Source organism: Hirundo rustica, chromosome 1, assembly GCF_015227805.2.
Source record: "Hirundo rustica isolate bHirRus1 chromosome 1, bHirRus1.pri.v3, whole genome shotgun sequence".
Lineage (NCBI taxonomy): Eukaryota > Metazoa > Chordata > Aves > Passeriformes > Hirundinidae > Hirundo > Hirundo rustica.
This window is the reverse complement of record NC_053450.1, coordinates 135,132,628-135,147,321: the sequence shown is the minus strand read 5'-3', so window position 1 is coordinate 135,147,321 and position 14,694 is coordinate 135,132,628. Positions and strand designations below refer to the sequence as shown.

The 14,694-nt window shown below is 39.2% G+C and overlaps 1 protein-coding gene across 1 annotated transcript in view; it reads left to right on the top strand.

Moving 5' to 3' along the window:
* ITGA8 (integrin subunit alpha 8) overlaps window positions 1–10,670 on the top strand; it is a 116,654-nt gene extending 105,984 nt beyond the window's left edge. The window contains exons 29-30 of the mRNA XM_040079462.2: window positions 4,669–4,791; window positions 6,056–10,670. Coding sequence (XP_039935396.1) covers window positions 4,669–4,791; window positions 6,056–6,142 — 210 coding nt within the window. The 3' untranslated portion in view covers window positions 6,143–10,670. The remainder of the gene's footprint in view (window positions 1–4,668; window positions 4,792–6,055) is intronic.
* The last annotated feature ends 4,024 nt before the right edge of the window (window positions 10,671–14,694 follow it).

Below are 14,694 nucleotides of genomic sequence, written 5' to 3'. Positions count from 1 at the left end.
CAGTCTGTTTCCTCTGATTTCAGGAGGATCTCAAACAAGCTTTTGTAATAAATACGATAGACCAAATTCAGTAAATCAAAATTTAGAATTTTATTTTGAGACAAAATAACAGTTCTCCGATAGCCACAATTAAAAGGACAGCGTCGAACCCTGGGGCTTCGGCACTGGGTGAACACGGTAACGCACTCTGTCAGTATGTCACCCCCCAAGTTCACATTTTGATCTGGGGCTGTCGATTTTTATACACTGGTTCGCTGAGAGAAAATCGGGACCCTAAGGCTCCCTCTTCCGAGGCAGCTTCATTAGATATTCATGTTCTGATTCTGGTGGGTTGAATGGATTTGCGCTGGAGAACAATGTCGTGATTGCTGTGTCCGGGGACGGCGTAGAGATGTTAATGTCGGGCAGGGACGGATAAGATATCGATCTGATGTAATCATTCGGTCCTCCGGGTTCTCCATCTCCCTTTTCCGTCCTTTTGTGTTGTCCTCTAACGATTCCCGGCAGAAGTTTCCTCGTGTCCCTTTTTGTGTAGTTCTTGGCATAGTTTTCTCATGTCCCTCCCGTGCAATCTTTAGCAAAAGAATTCCTTTTGCCCCTCTCCATGCTGTTTCAGTCCCAGTTAACCCATTGTATACTCGATTAGAAATAAAACTTACAGTTTACAGAGAATGAATTACATATTTTAACATTTAACACGAATTAACTTTAGGACATATATCACACTTTGAAGTCTGGATTGACACTACTTAATTTTGAAGAGTGAACTGGCACACATTAAGAGTTTAGTTGTTGCTCTGCTCCTGTGCAATCATATGCTGCCCTATGAGCTATTCAAACCTAAACACCATACAGCAGCTTACTTCTCCCCTGTCTCAGAGCACCTGTGGTGCTGAAGTAGTGATATTAGATTGGGTTAAAGTGGACTTGGTGCCCAAGGAACCAGATGTGACTCAGTCAAATACTTTGTGAAGAAATCTGTAAACCAAAATTTCTTCCTACTCCAAGAAGTACTTGCCCACTCAGATAATTTCCATATTCAGGATGTACAAATTCAGTAAACTGTTGTCATGGTTTAGGAATGGTACTCCCCAATTTAGTTCTTCCACTGTGACTCTCCAAACCATGCATTGCTTGCTCGCTTCCCTGCTTTCCCCACCTCTCACCCTGCAACAGGGTGGGAATAAGAATTAAGGTACAAAACAAAAGGATCATGAGTTGAGATAAGAACAATTTACAGGAAACAGCAGTGAGATACGAAAATTAACAGTTACAGCAACAATACTAATGGCAGAGGGTACAAGAGAGGAAAGATTGACAGGGAAGCTCCCTAACAATAGACAATTCCCAACAGCTCCCTCTGCCAGGCTTACTCCACTGGGAGGAACTTTGGAAGAGACTCCCTTCCCCTGCCTCAGGCAATAATGAGAGCTGTTATAGAGTAACCTCCAGGTCTGAGCCATGTCCCCTCTACAGTGCTCCAAAAATTAACCCATTCCTGGCCAGACCCAGGATGACTGTCTATCAATCAAGCCATCCATACCTACCCTGCAGCTTCTCAGAATCTTTTTTCTTCTGTTTTACTGATGTTCTACAATCCACCCTAAAACAGCAGTAATGAGTCCCATTTCTTCTTGTATTTATCTCAGTCACATTGTGCCACCTAGCAATTTGGCTGAAGCTATCAGTAGCAGAAATGGCAAAATAAAGTCTTTGTATATAAATGGGTCTTCCCTGTGATTTGGTCTTGCTGTAAAATGGAGTCAGTCACTTTATTAACTTGAGACAACAGAAAGCAGTGCTTGCCTTTTATTTTTTCTGCTGTTTTAAGATGGTTTTGGTAAGTAGTCTTTCACATTAGTGCTTCAGATTCCCAGCAACATGCTCAGAGGCAAATGATAATATTATGAATAGAAACAGTAGTGAAGCTCAAATCTTAGATATGCAATCTGTATGTTGACAATGTCAGGTCTTTTCCAGTAATTAAAATTTGTAACTTCCTGTGTGCAGTACCTCAGAGTTTGCCAACAGAGGAAGTGCACATTGTGAATGAGTTGGGGTTTTTCGAATCAGTCCACTTTTGCTGTCCTGAGGCCCATGAATTTTCATCAGCACTTCCCAACTCCTGTGCTGTATGTGATCAGGCTTGCTTCAGGGCAACATTCGTGATTTTCGAGCAGTAGAACGAAGATGCCTTCTTCCTTGAACAGCTGAGCTCATTGTTTTCTACAAGTTTCAAGCACCCCCTTGTAACTGCATCCTTTCTGTTTTCCCTGGTCAGTTAACCTTTTGCTTGAATTAATCTTTTTCCTTAATTGGCTTTTCCTGGGAAGAATCTCTGAAGACAGTTCAGATGACCCTTCTCTGATTTTCTCTGCTCTTGCATTTTAATGCCACTCTGAGACACAAGCGGAGCCATTCAAGAACATTTTGTCCTTACTAAATGAGCTCTGTTCTAGCTGAATTTAATGATGCAGGGAGCCTATGAAATTTCGTAGTGGTTAAGAAGTGACCCAAAGAGGAGTCTGGCAAAGGGAATGGTGTTCCTGCAGTGGCATGGTTCATCACTTGATCAGGCCATCAATATATCTGTTGGGACATAAGGGTGACACTTCCTGAGTTGTTTCATTAATGCTATTTGCCTTAAAATAATTTTTCTTGCTTTAATTAGCTCTCATATTTATTCTTTGTAGATGTTATCTTTTTGAAATATTTTAGACATGGCTGCTGCTCCAAAGATGTATATTAGCTGTGTTTGTTAGATCAGCGATGGTATGGCCAGCACTGCAAGTACTTCATCTTTAGAGCCAGTGTTAAATGCAAACTCCAGGATGGGGCAGTGTCTTGGAATTTTCTGTGTAACCCTCAGAGTAAGCTTTGGTAGAAAGTAAGCGGTTTCCCACACAGAAAGTTTGTCCTACATTTTGTTTCCCAGGGAGGGATACTATAAAAAATATGTTCATCAGCAGAGCTCACCAGACTGCCATCTCTGTAAGCACTATGTCAGAGTAGGGAGCAGTTGGCTGCACAAATGAAGTAAGTGAAAAGGACTATCCAAAGGTGTCTTCCAGTTAAGACACTGAGGTACCTGGAAGACATATCTGCTGTTGCTTTCAGAATGAAAAGTCTGTGAAAGAATGCTGGTCACAAGAAAAAAAAGAGAGGAAAGGACTGGATGTTGCAGAAAGGATTAAATTATTAAATTGGACATCCTCAAGGAGAGAAGTGAGAGGCATGAGAATGGAAGGAGTTTTGAGCTGAATTGCAGAGTTGTGTCCATTCTTAAAACTTAGGCTGCTGTTCCTTCAATGAACAAATTAGAAATTAGTATTTTGTTAAATTTCTAGTGCATCAATCACTAAGGTAATAGAGGGAAAAAAAAAAAAAAAAAAGAAAAAAAAAGAAAAAAAAAAAAAAACCACGTAGAAAGAAAAATTACAATGAAAGTAGCTTAGGGTCTGGACAATAGCCAAGAAACTGATTAAAAAGAGTAGATTTCCTAGCTGTACCTTGAGTACAGAAGAGGACTATCATTTGAGAGTTTGTGTCATCAGTTTCTTTGCAAACTGATTTTGTCATATCATAAAGCAAATAACTTCCATCTGTCACATGCTTATCCTGTTTAAGGGAGGCTAGGAGTAAATGAGAGGTCCAAGAGAAAACCCCAGAGAGAAATCAATTCCTAAGCTAACAAGAAAGAGAAAATAAACTAAGACTGAAGGGCTATAATTGTGTCGGAAGAGCTAAGGAATGCCCAAACTCATTCCTTCCCTCTTGGGAATAGCAGAAACAGGGCAAACATTCAGTGAGACTAATGAGGAGCCTTCCAAGCAGAGCCTGAGAGGATATAATAAATTTTATACAAGGTATGGAAAGGAGAGTAAGGAGGAGAATGTGGATGTCCCCAAGAGGATACAAAAGGGTTATTACTACTCATTGTCCACATGAAGGTCTAAAGAGAAAAGTTTGCACCTTCAGTTAAAAACTTTGAGAACTGATGTTAAGATCTGTTGCTTTGTAGAGCCTCAGACAAGGAGAGAGCATGTTTCACGCTTATTTCCCGTTTAGGTAATAGTCTATATGCTTGGCTTCTTTTAAAGAAGATAACATCATACTGTGTGTTAGGCTTTATCACAAGGACAATACATGCTGCTTGAGTTTCATTTTTGGACTGCTCAGCTGGAATGCAAATCTTCGAAAAAAGTATTCTGGTATATCAGCAGAAATTAAAGTAAGAAAAATGTAGCTGGTATCTACTGTGGTTTGAATTAAGATTTTGGGCCAAAGTCAGCCATTGTTTGGGAGTAATTCAGTGCAGTTCAGTGTACTGGCCTAAGCCGTACCAGCACGTGAGCATGACTTTGTTCCTTGAATGTTCATGAAGCATCTGTACAAAAGGGCACTTTTTTTGCCACTCTGTATTACAGGAAAATTATTCGTATGACTGATTTGATAAGACTTCAATATATGTGTGAATTCCATTTCTAGCAGTTATCATGAACAAGTGGAAGGGAAATTACAATAAATGAAGCCAACACGGGAAAATTTTGGTCAATGTGTATTTCTAATTTGCAAAATGCTGTTGAAGTCAATGCTTCTAACATTTGTATTCTACTGTTGAACTTGCTTTTCCATTTTTGGGTGTTAAATGAATTCCTTTCATTGCAGATCAGAACATCTGTCATTTGGTCCACCCCAAATGTCTCCTTTGAAATCCCTTTATGGGTTATAATACTAGCCATACTTCTTGGACTACTAGTACTAGCTCTGCTGACCCTTGCTTTATGGAAGGTATGTTCCATTATTTCTGTTATTGTTGCCTTTAAAAAACCCCTGAAAATACTGAAAGATTCTAACAGATAAAAAGAGAGGCTAGAATTTTTTGATCTTTAACTGTTTGGAGCAAAATCAACAGTACACATGTCTTTTTTGTTTTGGCATTTCTGACATGACCTTTATGTCATTGACCTTTATGCAGGGAACTTGTTTTCAAAGTCCTCCTTTATTATTGAAACCTGCTTATAAATGGGCATACAGAGTTTGGCTCTGTTTCCCAAGACCTATGATCCTCTATTTCAGGATGTTTAGGTTCAAAAAGAAGTTACTCTACCTTTGTTTTCTCTGAATAATTAAGGAATTTCCAGTTTTTGTCAGCATGGAACAACACTGCCAGTTCTGAGAATTAATTTTTAGATTTCCTTTTATATTAATAGATCATAGATCATAGATTTTTGTTTTCTAAAGTTTTCTATTTATGTGTTGGTTGCTACACTCCCTTCACAAGTTTTAAGATTAATTATTGGAAACCGCTGTGTTACAGGGAGCCAATGTAGCCTTTGTCCATCCTCTCAGTTCACATTAAAAATGAGATGGAAATAATTCCTTACATTAGGATATGGTTCACCTGTCTTTAGCTACCTAAAGGTTATGGTTTAGGTGTACAGCCTATACTAACTTCCCAGCTTCACCTGGTCAGGTAACAGCAGCAAAAAGCTATGTCTGAACATGCAAGGAGGAGAGAAATTACCTTTTGGTGGTATCTTCCTTTAACCACTTATGAACTTTCAACCTTGCAACTAAAAGAGTGACTTTTAGGCAGTTTAATTAAAGTTGGAGGAATCTTATCTTCAGTGATCTTTAGACCAGGTGACAACACTGTCCTGTGGACATTTCCCAACACATATTACATTTCTCTTAATATTACTGCTTGTCAGTGTAAATCTCTTTTCTGAATGAGCACATTGCTGCACTGAGAGGAGCAGATTTCTCACTATCATCAGTCCAAACCAGCATTCAGGCCAACTTTACATCTCCTGCAAAGATACCTTTCGTATAATTTGGATTTTTAAAGCTGTGGTTTGGAACTCAATGCCTTGCATCTAAAACTTTCATAGGAAATGATTTGAATAGAAATAAAATGTCTTCACCGTCTCTCAGCCTGCCATACATTGTGCCCAACATTTCAGGTTGTCTGAGTGAAGAATCAAACTGCAGCTGAGTCTTCCTGTGGTTGTCTTACCATGACATCTTTCTTTCTGTTGATTGTTTTCTGCAGTGTGGTTTCTTTGACAGAGCTAGACCTCCTCAAGATGACATGGCTGACAGGCAACAGCTGACAAATAACAAGACTACTGATGCATAAAGGAAGAGAGTGACAGTTCAAGTCAGAATCCTGCCTGAGAGACTAGAAACAATGAGGATTAAATGAAAGATTCCTTCCAATCAGTCTTCCTTTGTACCTGCACGTAACATGGTGTTCAATCTGATCTATGCAATGTTCTGAGAACATGCCACATGATGGTCATCCTTGCCAAAGAAAGCAACTTACTGCTGCCTTATAAACATATTCACCTCTGAACAGAATCCCATATTCCAGTCGGTCTACGTTTCAGCAGATGCTTCTGAGCACATGTGGTATACTGAGATGCTTCCAGAACAAGCCCAAATCTCTCAAGGAGAGAATGCCTTCATTGCTGTATTGTCTAGAAGATGAAGCCGGACAAGCCTTCTGAATGCTACTGTATCATGCAGAGTACCTTTGAAACCTCCCTAAGAACTTCTATGAAATTATGGCTCAGGGAGACAGGCAATATATCAGTACTGTGAAAGTACTTCTGAAACACAAAGGTAGTCTATAAATAACTTTATAGATGGGGCACAATTATTTATTTTTCCACCTTTTTGGAATAAGTATCTGATATAATCATCAACATAAATTTTGGGAGAAGAAAGGGAAAAAAATGATAGAAATCACGTACTTACTTTGCATGTAAATAGAAGAGTAAATGCATTGTACACCCAGAACACAACTTCCTTGGCTATAAGGTGTTTTGCAAAGCGGAAGATTTATGGAACACTTCACAAGATGAGACATATGATAAGCAAGTACACATTGTATCTCTTTGAGCCCAGAGCTGGCAGTATCACACCCAGATAACTAAACCCATGCGCATTATAGAGCAGGGATGAGTTACCCTGTCCTTGCTTTGCTGATGGCTGGCAGCTGTACACTGAACGGGATACAGTCATTTCTGAAGCACTGTTTTAAATTATCACAGCCACACTTGTGTTTTTGAAAATCTTGGTGGGTTTGGGGCTGGAGCAAATTTTCTTGGCCTTTGCTCTTGTTATTTTGTTGAAATCACTTCTTGAAATGGAACAGCAACTGCCATAATTGTTCACCTAAAGAAATCTTTTGCCATTTTCATTTCTCAATCTACAAGCTGGCAGCATCTTTAAAGTAATGCTTTTGGTAAAGTTTAGGGCTTAATAAAAATATTTTTTAAGTAAAGTCTTGCAGGAAAGGGTGACAGGATTTGTATTTATTCAGAAAAATAGGATACCAGCCAACCAAGCATGAACAAAAAGAAAGAAAGAAAGAGATTTTGAGGTAAAGAGTAAAAATATAGACTGAGTATTTATTTTTTTTTTTCTGGGTTTAGGATTCCAAAGAAGGTGTTTCATTCTTTCCCTTCTATCAGGAAATGGTCTTTATCTCAGCAGGGGTTCTAAGCCCTGATCTGCAAAATTTTTTTTTTTTTTTTTTTTTTTTTTTTGGAAACATTTGGGTCTTTCAGTGCTGCCTGTGAGTGTGAAATTAGCAATATTGTGTAAACTTCAGGAGGGATTGATTGTTCATTTTAAGAAACATACACACCACTTGCCTTCTCCTGAGTTCCTTTTCTTTCCAATCCATCTCAGCTACTCAACTGGTAAATGGCCGCATCCATTCTGCACTTTTTGTCTCCTTTTAAACAACTGCCCTTCTGCTTCCTAATACTTCAAGATAGGAGTAGTCACGAGACATTGTCAGTTCTGCCAGTCTTACACAAGATTTTACAATTTTATCATTTCTTGTATGCAGACTGACCTGGTAAATCCAAGCAGGAGCTGTGTTACATTTTCATCTCTAAGGTAAATTTGCAAGAAGACCTTTATGGAGTCTTTAGCTTATCAGATGTAGTGTGCTCACAAGAATTACGGAGAGAAGGAGACATATGTCTCTGAATGTGGAGGTGAAGCACCTGTGTGCTTCACAGAAGCAAGCACCACTGTTTCTTAGGGCTAGGGAGGCCTGACAACTTCCCAGTCCCCCAGAAAAGCATTAACAAACTCTTTCCCCCCCGATGGTTTTGGGCTGATCCCTTGTAGATTAGGGATATCAGCTGATAAATACCACCACAAAGCAAGCCTGTCCCGTATTTGCATATCTCTGTATCCCATACATTCCAGGCAAAATCATCCTTCCATGAAGAAGTGAGCTTCCAGCTTTTGTAAATATTTAATTGTTGTGTGTAGCAGCTTCAGAAATAATATCAGCAGCTCGTTGTAATCACATCATCTACACAACACTGATGAAATAGCACCATAAGGAGATACTGAACATAGGACTTCTGTATGTGCAATACTTTATATTACTTATATACCTGAAGCATGTTTACACTGGCATTTGTGGTTGTTTTTTAAACTTTTGGATATGCTGATAACAATTACAATAAAGGAAAAAAAAAAAGGGGGGGGTGGGGGGTGTTGGAGGAAAACAAATACAGTGCTGTTCAGTATTTCTTGCAATGTGTTTTCAATCCTCATTGCTCTGAGGATGGGACTAGGTGACCTAATAAGCTCTTTGCAGTTGTAACTTCTACAGTTCACTTTTGAGCAATTACTCTCCATTTTAATGATGGGCAAAACATGTTCAGATACTATATTTAAACAAAAGAAGAACTTTAGTGACTGTTAGGCCTGGCTGGAATCCATTGGCTGCAGCTGTGTAATGTCACTGAAAACCAAATTAGAGGCACATGATCTGACAAACGGTTACTTTGAGCAATACTTTGTTTTATATTTCTACATCTTTGTAGATTAAACTTCCCCCATGGAAATGTCTAGAGCTGTGTATTGTCAAGGACTGTAGTCTATTCCCAGCATTTGTGGATAGTTTTGGCTGCAAATTGCAAACAACTTTGTGAAGATTTCTGGGCTTTAGTGCTTGCCAAGCGTGTTTATTCCCTGGGGAGATTGCATCCTGGATGTGGACACTAGCAGGCAGCTGACATAATCTTTCCCCTCAGTATATTAGTACTGTGCTACATGATAACCTCTGCCACATCCCTACATGACTGAACTTTTGTTGCAGTGATGTCAGTTTTTAATGAGTTACTAAACGCAGCTTTCTGTAAAGGTGATTCAGCCTTATGCTTCCCAATGTATGTGGTGAGCTACTAATTGCTGAGAACATGGGAGGAGTCCAGAGAGTAAGAAAACCAGAAGATTACTTTAAAAATTAGTCTTTTAAAACTCTTTATTGCTATGACCACCTCAGCAGTCTACTAAGCAGAGACATTCATCTTTTATTTCACATGCTTCTTGCTGAATTTGAGAAAGGCTGTCCAGATATTTTATCCATGCAGCAGACTGTATCATATTTTCTGTTTCATGAAAATTTCAGAATTTGCATAACAGGGACCTGTATATTTGAATATGTTTTCCCTTACAGATTTAATCCTTAAAGATATTTAGCAAAAACAATTTTAAATTTACCACAGGTTAATTTTTTTCTTGTCACCATTCTATAACTCATTTTGAGTTTTTTCTGTGTCTCACAGCTTTTACAAGTTTCCCACATTAGACAGTTCTTGAAAACAACACTGATTTTCTGTGTTTAGCTGTGAATTTTCCATCCGTTGGCATGAAGGATCTTCTAGTAGGCATAGCTTGCATTAACTAAAAATCCTTTTGGGAACCAACAAAACACACAGAGATACGCAGGGGAAAGAAAAGCCCCAGCCAGCCATGGCCTATGGTACTCTATTGCAGCAAGCCTTTTTTTAGTGAAATACAATCTGACCACTGCCTTTAGGAATTGTTTATGAGTGTTTTATTTATGATTGTTGGCAAAGATCCATATTAAAATGTAGTGTAATGGCAGTGCCTCTTAACAATAAAAAGTCTTGAATTCAGCTCGTGCAGGCACCATGATGTGACACAGCAGGAATGCTTTTAATATTGAAGGACTGTTCTTGTTTTCCCTGTGTGTTGTATTGGAGAGGCACTTAGCTATTCAAGATGCTACCCTACTGTACACAGTAACTTTTAGAAAAGAAGAATGGAAGTAATTGTTCAACTTGCTTTTCAGATGGTTTCATTTGTTTTCAACATGTTATTCTACTTAACCAATGCACTACATTTCATTTGGTTGTATATTGTTCTTTGTTTCAGTGAGGGTTTGTAAAGCAGACTTCAGGAACTCTTTCTAAAACTGGACTGCATCAGACAGTATTACTTTTCCAGAAGCCACTCAAGATAACAGCAGCAGAGCAGAATTCAGGATACTGTGTGAAATGGTCAGTGCATTACAGGGCCTAGCTTACTTTTCAGGGGTTTACCCAAGGTCATATTCAGAGTCATATTAACAAAATATCAACCTTAGATTCTGCATTTCTCTTGTCAAGGAGGGCCAAGTTGTGCCCTGTTTATCGTTGCTGTAAAAGCCAAACACCAAGAAATTCTCACAGCAAAGCTGCAGAGAGGTGGGCATATTTTAAACTTGCACAAGAAAAATATATAGCAGCCAAATAAAGTGTATGGCAAGAGCACAAACACCATCTCTCTTGTGATCTTCTCCTGGTCATTAAGGTTAACATTTTCCCAGCTGAAGCACTCTGCCCATTTCTCACAGACCTGCAGCATCAGAAAATAATCTCTGAAGCTGCAAAAAGTTTCAAAAAGTTTCCATAGATTTCATGGTTTTGTAGAAATTTTACATTATAAATTTATATGATAGTTCTTGGCTCTTCAGATAACCTTATTGATTTTTTTGTTGATTTTCAATATTTTAATAACATTTGAGAAAAAGATAGGTCAGCATAGTAAGAAATAGGAACCTGAAAAAGAAAATAGATTTAAACTAACAATGAAGTCTCACAGGAGATCCTGGCTTGTATCGGGGTTATTTTTTTTTCCATTTTAGGCTTGGAAGAGATGTCAGGAGATAGCTCAGGTGAGGAGTGTTCTGGCTTTGTTGTAACAACTACCCCCATACCAACTAATGCGAAAACCAAAATATTTTGTTTTAAAGAACCAGGTCTACCATCTCCTCCAATGTGTCCTGTATATGAGAACAGGCACAGCATGGGTAACTGACATCATTAAACTAGGGGTAGGAGATATTCACAATTCGACTCAGTACACCAAGAATAAACTTTCTTGTGGAGAAGGACAAAACCTAAAATTTTCTCACTGCCTAAAATTAGGAAAGATTTGGGGTTTTTTAGGAGACCATGACCCCATGGAAGCCCTGCCCTTCAAGCACCATGGGTACAAGAATAAACACAAGGTAGCTGGGCACAAGGGACTTGCTATCAAGCAGTTAAGGAGGCTGCAGGATACTGCATTAACTATAAACAACTTAGAGAGGAAGAGGAGGCTGGAGAGGAGAAATCAAACCTTTAAACACATCGATGTTATCACAGATTAGAAGCAACAAAAAGGATGATTAGTAAAATGGATGGATTGGAAATAAGGCTCAGCTACAGATGAGAAGTTGTGATCCCAGAATATAATGAGATTAATGATCTACTACAGTGATTTGATTCTTTTTTTTCACAATGGCCAACTGATTCATTGCTCATGCAAAGTTTGAGGAATATTATTTCCCTAGCAATTAGATAACAAAGGGAAAAATATCTGCAGCTGTGACAGGCTCGTTCATTAACTGTGAATCTCTCCCATTCCTAAATGAAGGACTCTATTCATTGACTTTGAGAGAAGGAAGGAGGTGATAAAGACATGACACTTGAAGCTTTTCCAGCTTCTGGCTTTACTGCTGTTTCAGAGTGGCTTCAGTATTTGCTGAGGCACTGTGACATATTTCACTGTAGTGGTACATACTATGCTATCCAAAGGTAACTTTCTGTTACCTTTTCTGTCAAACAAGTAAAAGCTAAATCTTTTGTGGAAACTTTCTCTCTATGCCTGGCTTACCCAGGAAACTTAAGGAGTAAAGTGGTGTTTAAGCGGGATGGTTTTATTTATCAAGTGTTGCTACATGTACTAAGAAGCTTCTCTATACATGTAAAAAGCTTGGGTCTTTAAATCCAGTTTCAAGCAGTTAAACTGAAGCAATTCTTTGCAAACTGATGAAGAAGGCACAACTAAGTCAGCAATGGAACTGAAAAAGTAATTGATGTAGTGAAGATGATACCTATTTAATTTTGGCTGTAATGAATGCTTAATGTTTTCAAGGTTTACTAGTTTTTTAATTCTACATTGAGTATATTATGGTACTAATGAAGCACTTAGACATTAACTGTGATATTTGTGTTTATTGTAAGATACTCACTAACAGATCAGACAAAGCAGTTACTCTCCCAAGAGGGGAAAATGCTAGTACCATAACAGTTTTCAGTCCTTTTGACGTATTTGCTTTGCCTCAGAGGTTTCTGAAGCATGTTGCTCTGCTGAGTGCTGCTTCGTTAATATTATTTGCTTCATTGGCTCCTCTACACACAACTGGTTTGGATGGTAGAGAATCAGTGCCATGTCCTCTGCATCTGCTTCTTGTTTAAAGTGCTGAGGATGTCTCCTGTCTCATAAACATCTCTGCAGCTTTCAAGTAATTCCCATGTGATTGACGAGAATATGTTCTACTTGATTTTGGGGGAAAGGGGTGTTTAGTCTCCACCCCACTTTTCTAATGCCCATATATACACAAAAAGTCAGTCCTGAGGTATTTACTACAGATTATTTCACTAAGCAACCAGCCAAGTCTTTGTTCTGTAATTTAGCAGAACAAAGTAACTCTGAACTTGCCCCCCAGCCATTTTTGGCAAACATCTGTGTGAAACCATTGACTCACTGCAACGTCTGTAAGAGGAAATCTTGTAAAACATATTGTGGACTCCTCATTGTCACTGCTACAGTTGTTATGTTGTGTCAAGTGTATACTTATCTTATGTAGATCATGGTTAGCAGACTTTATTACCTCAAAAATGCTTTCTCTGGAGAGTGGGAATGAAGTGCAAGAAAAATGTGGATTGTCTTTTGCAAGCACTCAGAGCTGGTGACTTTTAGCTACCAACCCCTCAGTGGGACCTCCTGAGCAGGTCTGCAGGAGAAAGGGAAGTGGCAGCGTGGGGGGTGAGCACCACCAAGGAGGAGCAGCGCCTGGAAAGACATGGATTGGCTCCAGCATAAAACATTGTCCAGACCTGGCATGCAGAGGTGCTTCCCCAGCTGCCATAGGACTGAGGGGCTCTGTGCTTGGCGCCTCTTTTTCCTGAAGCGCTCTCTTCCTTTATCTGTGCCCCTTTGCTTCCTCCCCTCACTCCCTCCTGCAGTCCGTGTTTTGCCTACCCTCCAGCCCCCTCACAGCTCCTCCATGTGAGCAGTGGGACTGCCCACAAACCTCATGTAATTTTGGGAAAGCACTTCATCCCTTGCTTCCTTATCTGCAACAGGGCCACAAAATAGCAGTAGTGGATATGTATTGCAAATAAAAAACTCCTCAGGTGGAAAGCAGGACTCCCCTATTTCTCTAAGGCTGAACGAAGCTTAAAAAGCCAAATCAGTGCTGAGTAACATCATGGACCAGCTGCTGCAAGTTCAAGTGCCTGTATTAGAGAAGCATGTGATTGCTCCCTTTTCCCCCCACAGACCCATAAAACCATATGGGATTATTTTTTAGCTGCTTATGCTTGCATTATTTGGCCCATCATTTATAAGTGATAAAATAAAGTAAAACCAAGCTGATGAAAAGAGTAGCAATGGATACTGTGATTTGAGCTATTTATTAATCTCAGGCTTGCAGAAAAAAAGTCTGCTTATTCCATTCTCATCAATCCAATATATATGAAGCTATTAACTGTCATACAAATAATAGTTTTCCAAGCAGCTGTGTAGAACAGTTTAGGTGGAAAGAACAAGTAATATTAAATACTTATCTTTTCAGCTTTGGATTCATGAACACTAAAAGGATCAAGCTTGTATTTCTTCTGAACACAGAATTACAGGAATTGCATGTCACATCTAGAGCTTCTCTAGGATTACTCAGGAGATTTTCAGCAATGAAATAGAAATGTAGTGTCTTGTCTTTGTTCTATTGCTCACCAGGCTATTGCATTTTTTGTTTCTGTAATAGAAGAGATGCACAGCCCTCAATGGAAGTACAGATACACAAGCAACCGTGAATCAGATCACTGAAGAGGATTTAAAGGAATTGAAAATGTGTGTCTCTGAGCAACAGCCAAACTGGCGTGTTGACTCAAATAAGGAGTGGTTACAGATGAAGTGACTGGGGCATTGAATCCCTGGGTGCTCTCCAAAAAATCAGAGCTGCCTCAAGCTGAGCAGTCAGAAAGATGAAAACACTTGATAGTCCTGGCCTAGGCATGGCTTTTTGTCAACCAGAGCAGGATCACTTTATATCAGTATCCAAAGTGGCCATAAAACCACCATGAGTGGAAGAGGCTGGCAGTGGAGCCTGTATATTAACAATGCAGTTCCCTGTTTTGGCTGGCTTGTGTAACAGATGTAAAGATGGCATGTAAAGCTTTTGTAAAAACTGTCTTTTCTTCTCCATGTCTACATTCAGCTTAAAATGCTGAATAGAGTCAATATCTTACTATGCCCTCCAAGTCCTGAATTTTTTGCCTCACTAGATAGCAGTCACCACCTGACAAACCTCAATGCTGGTGC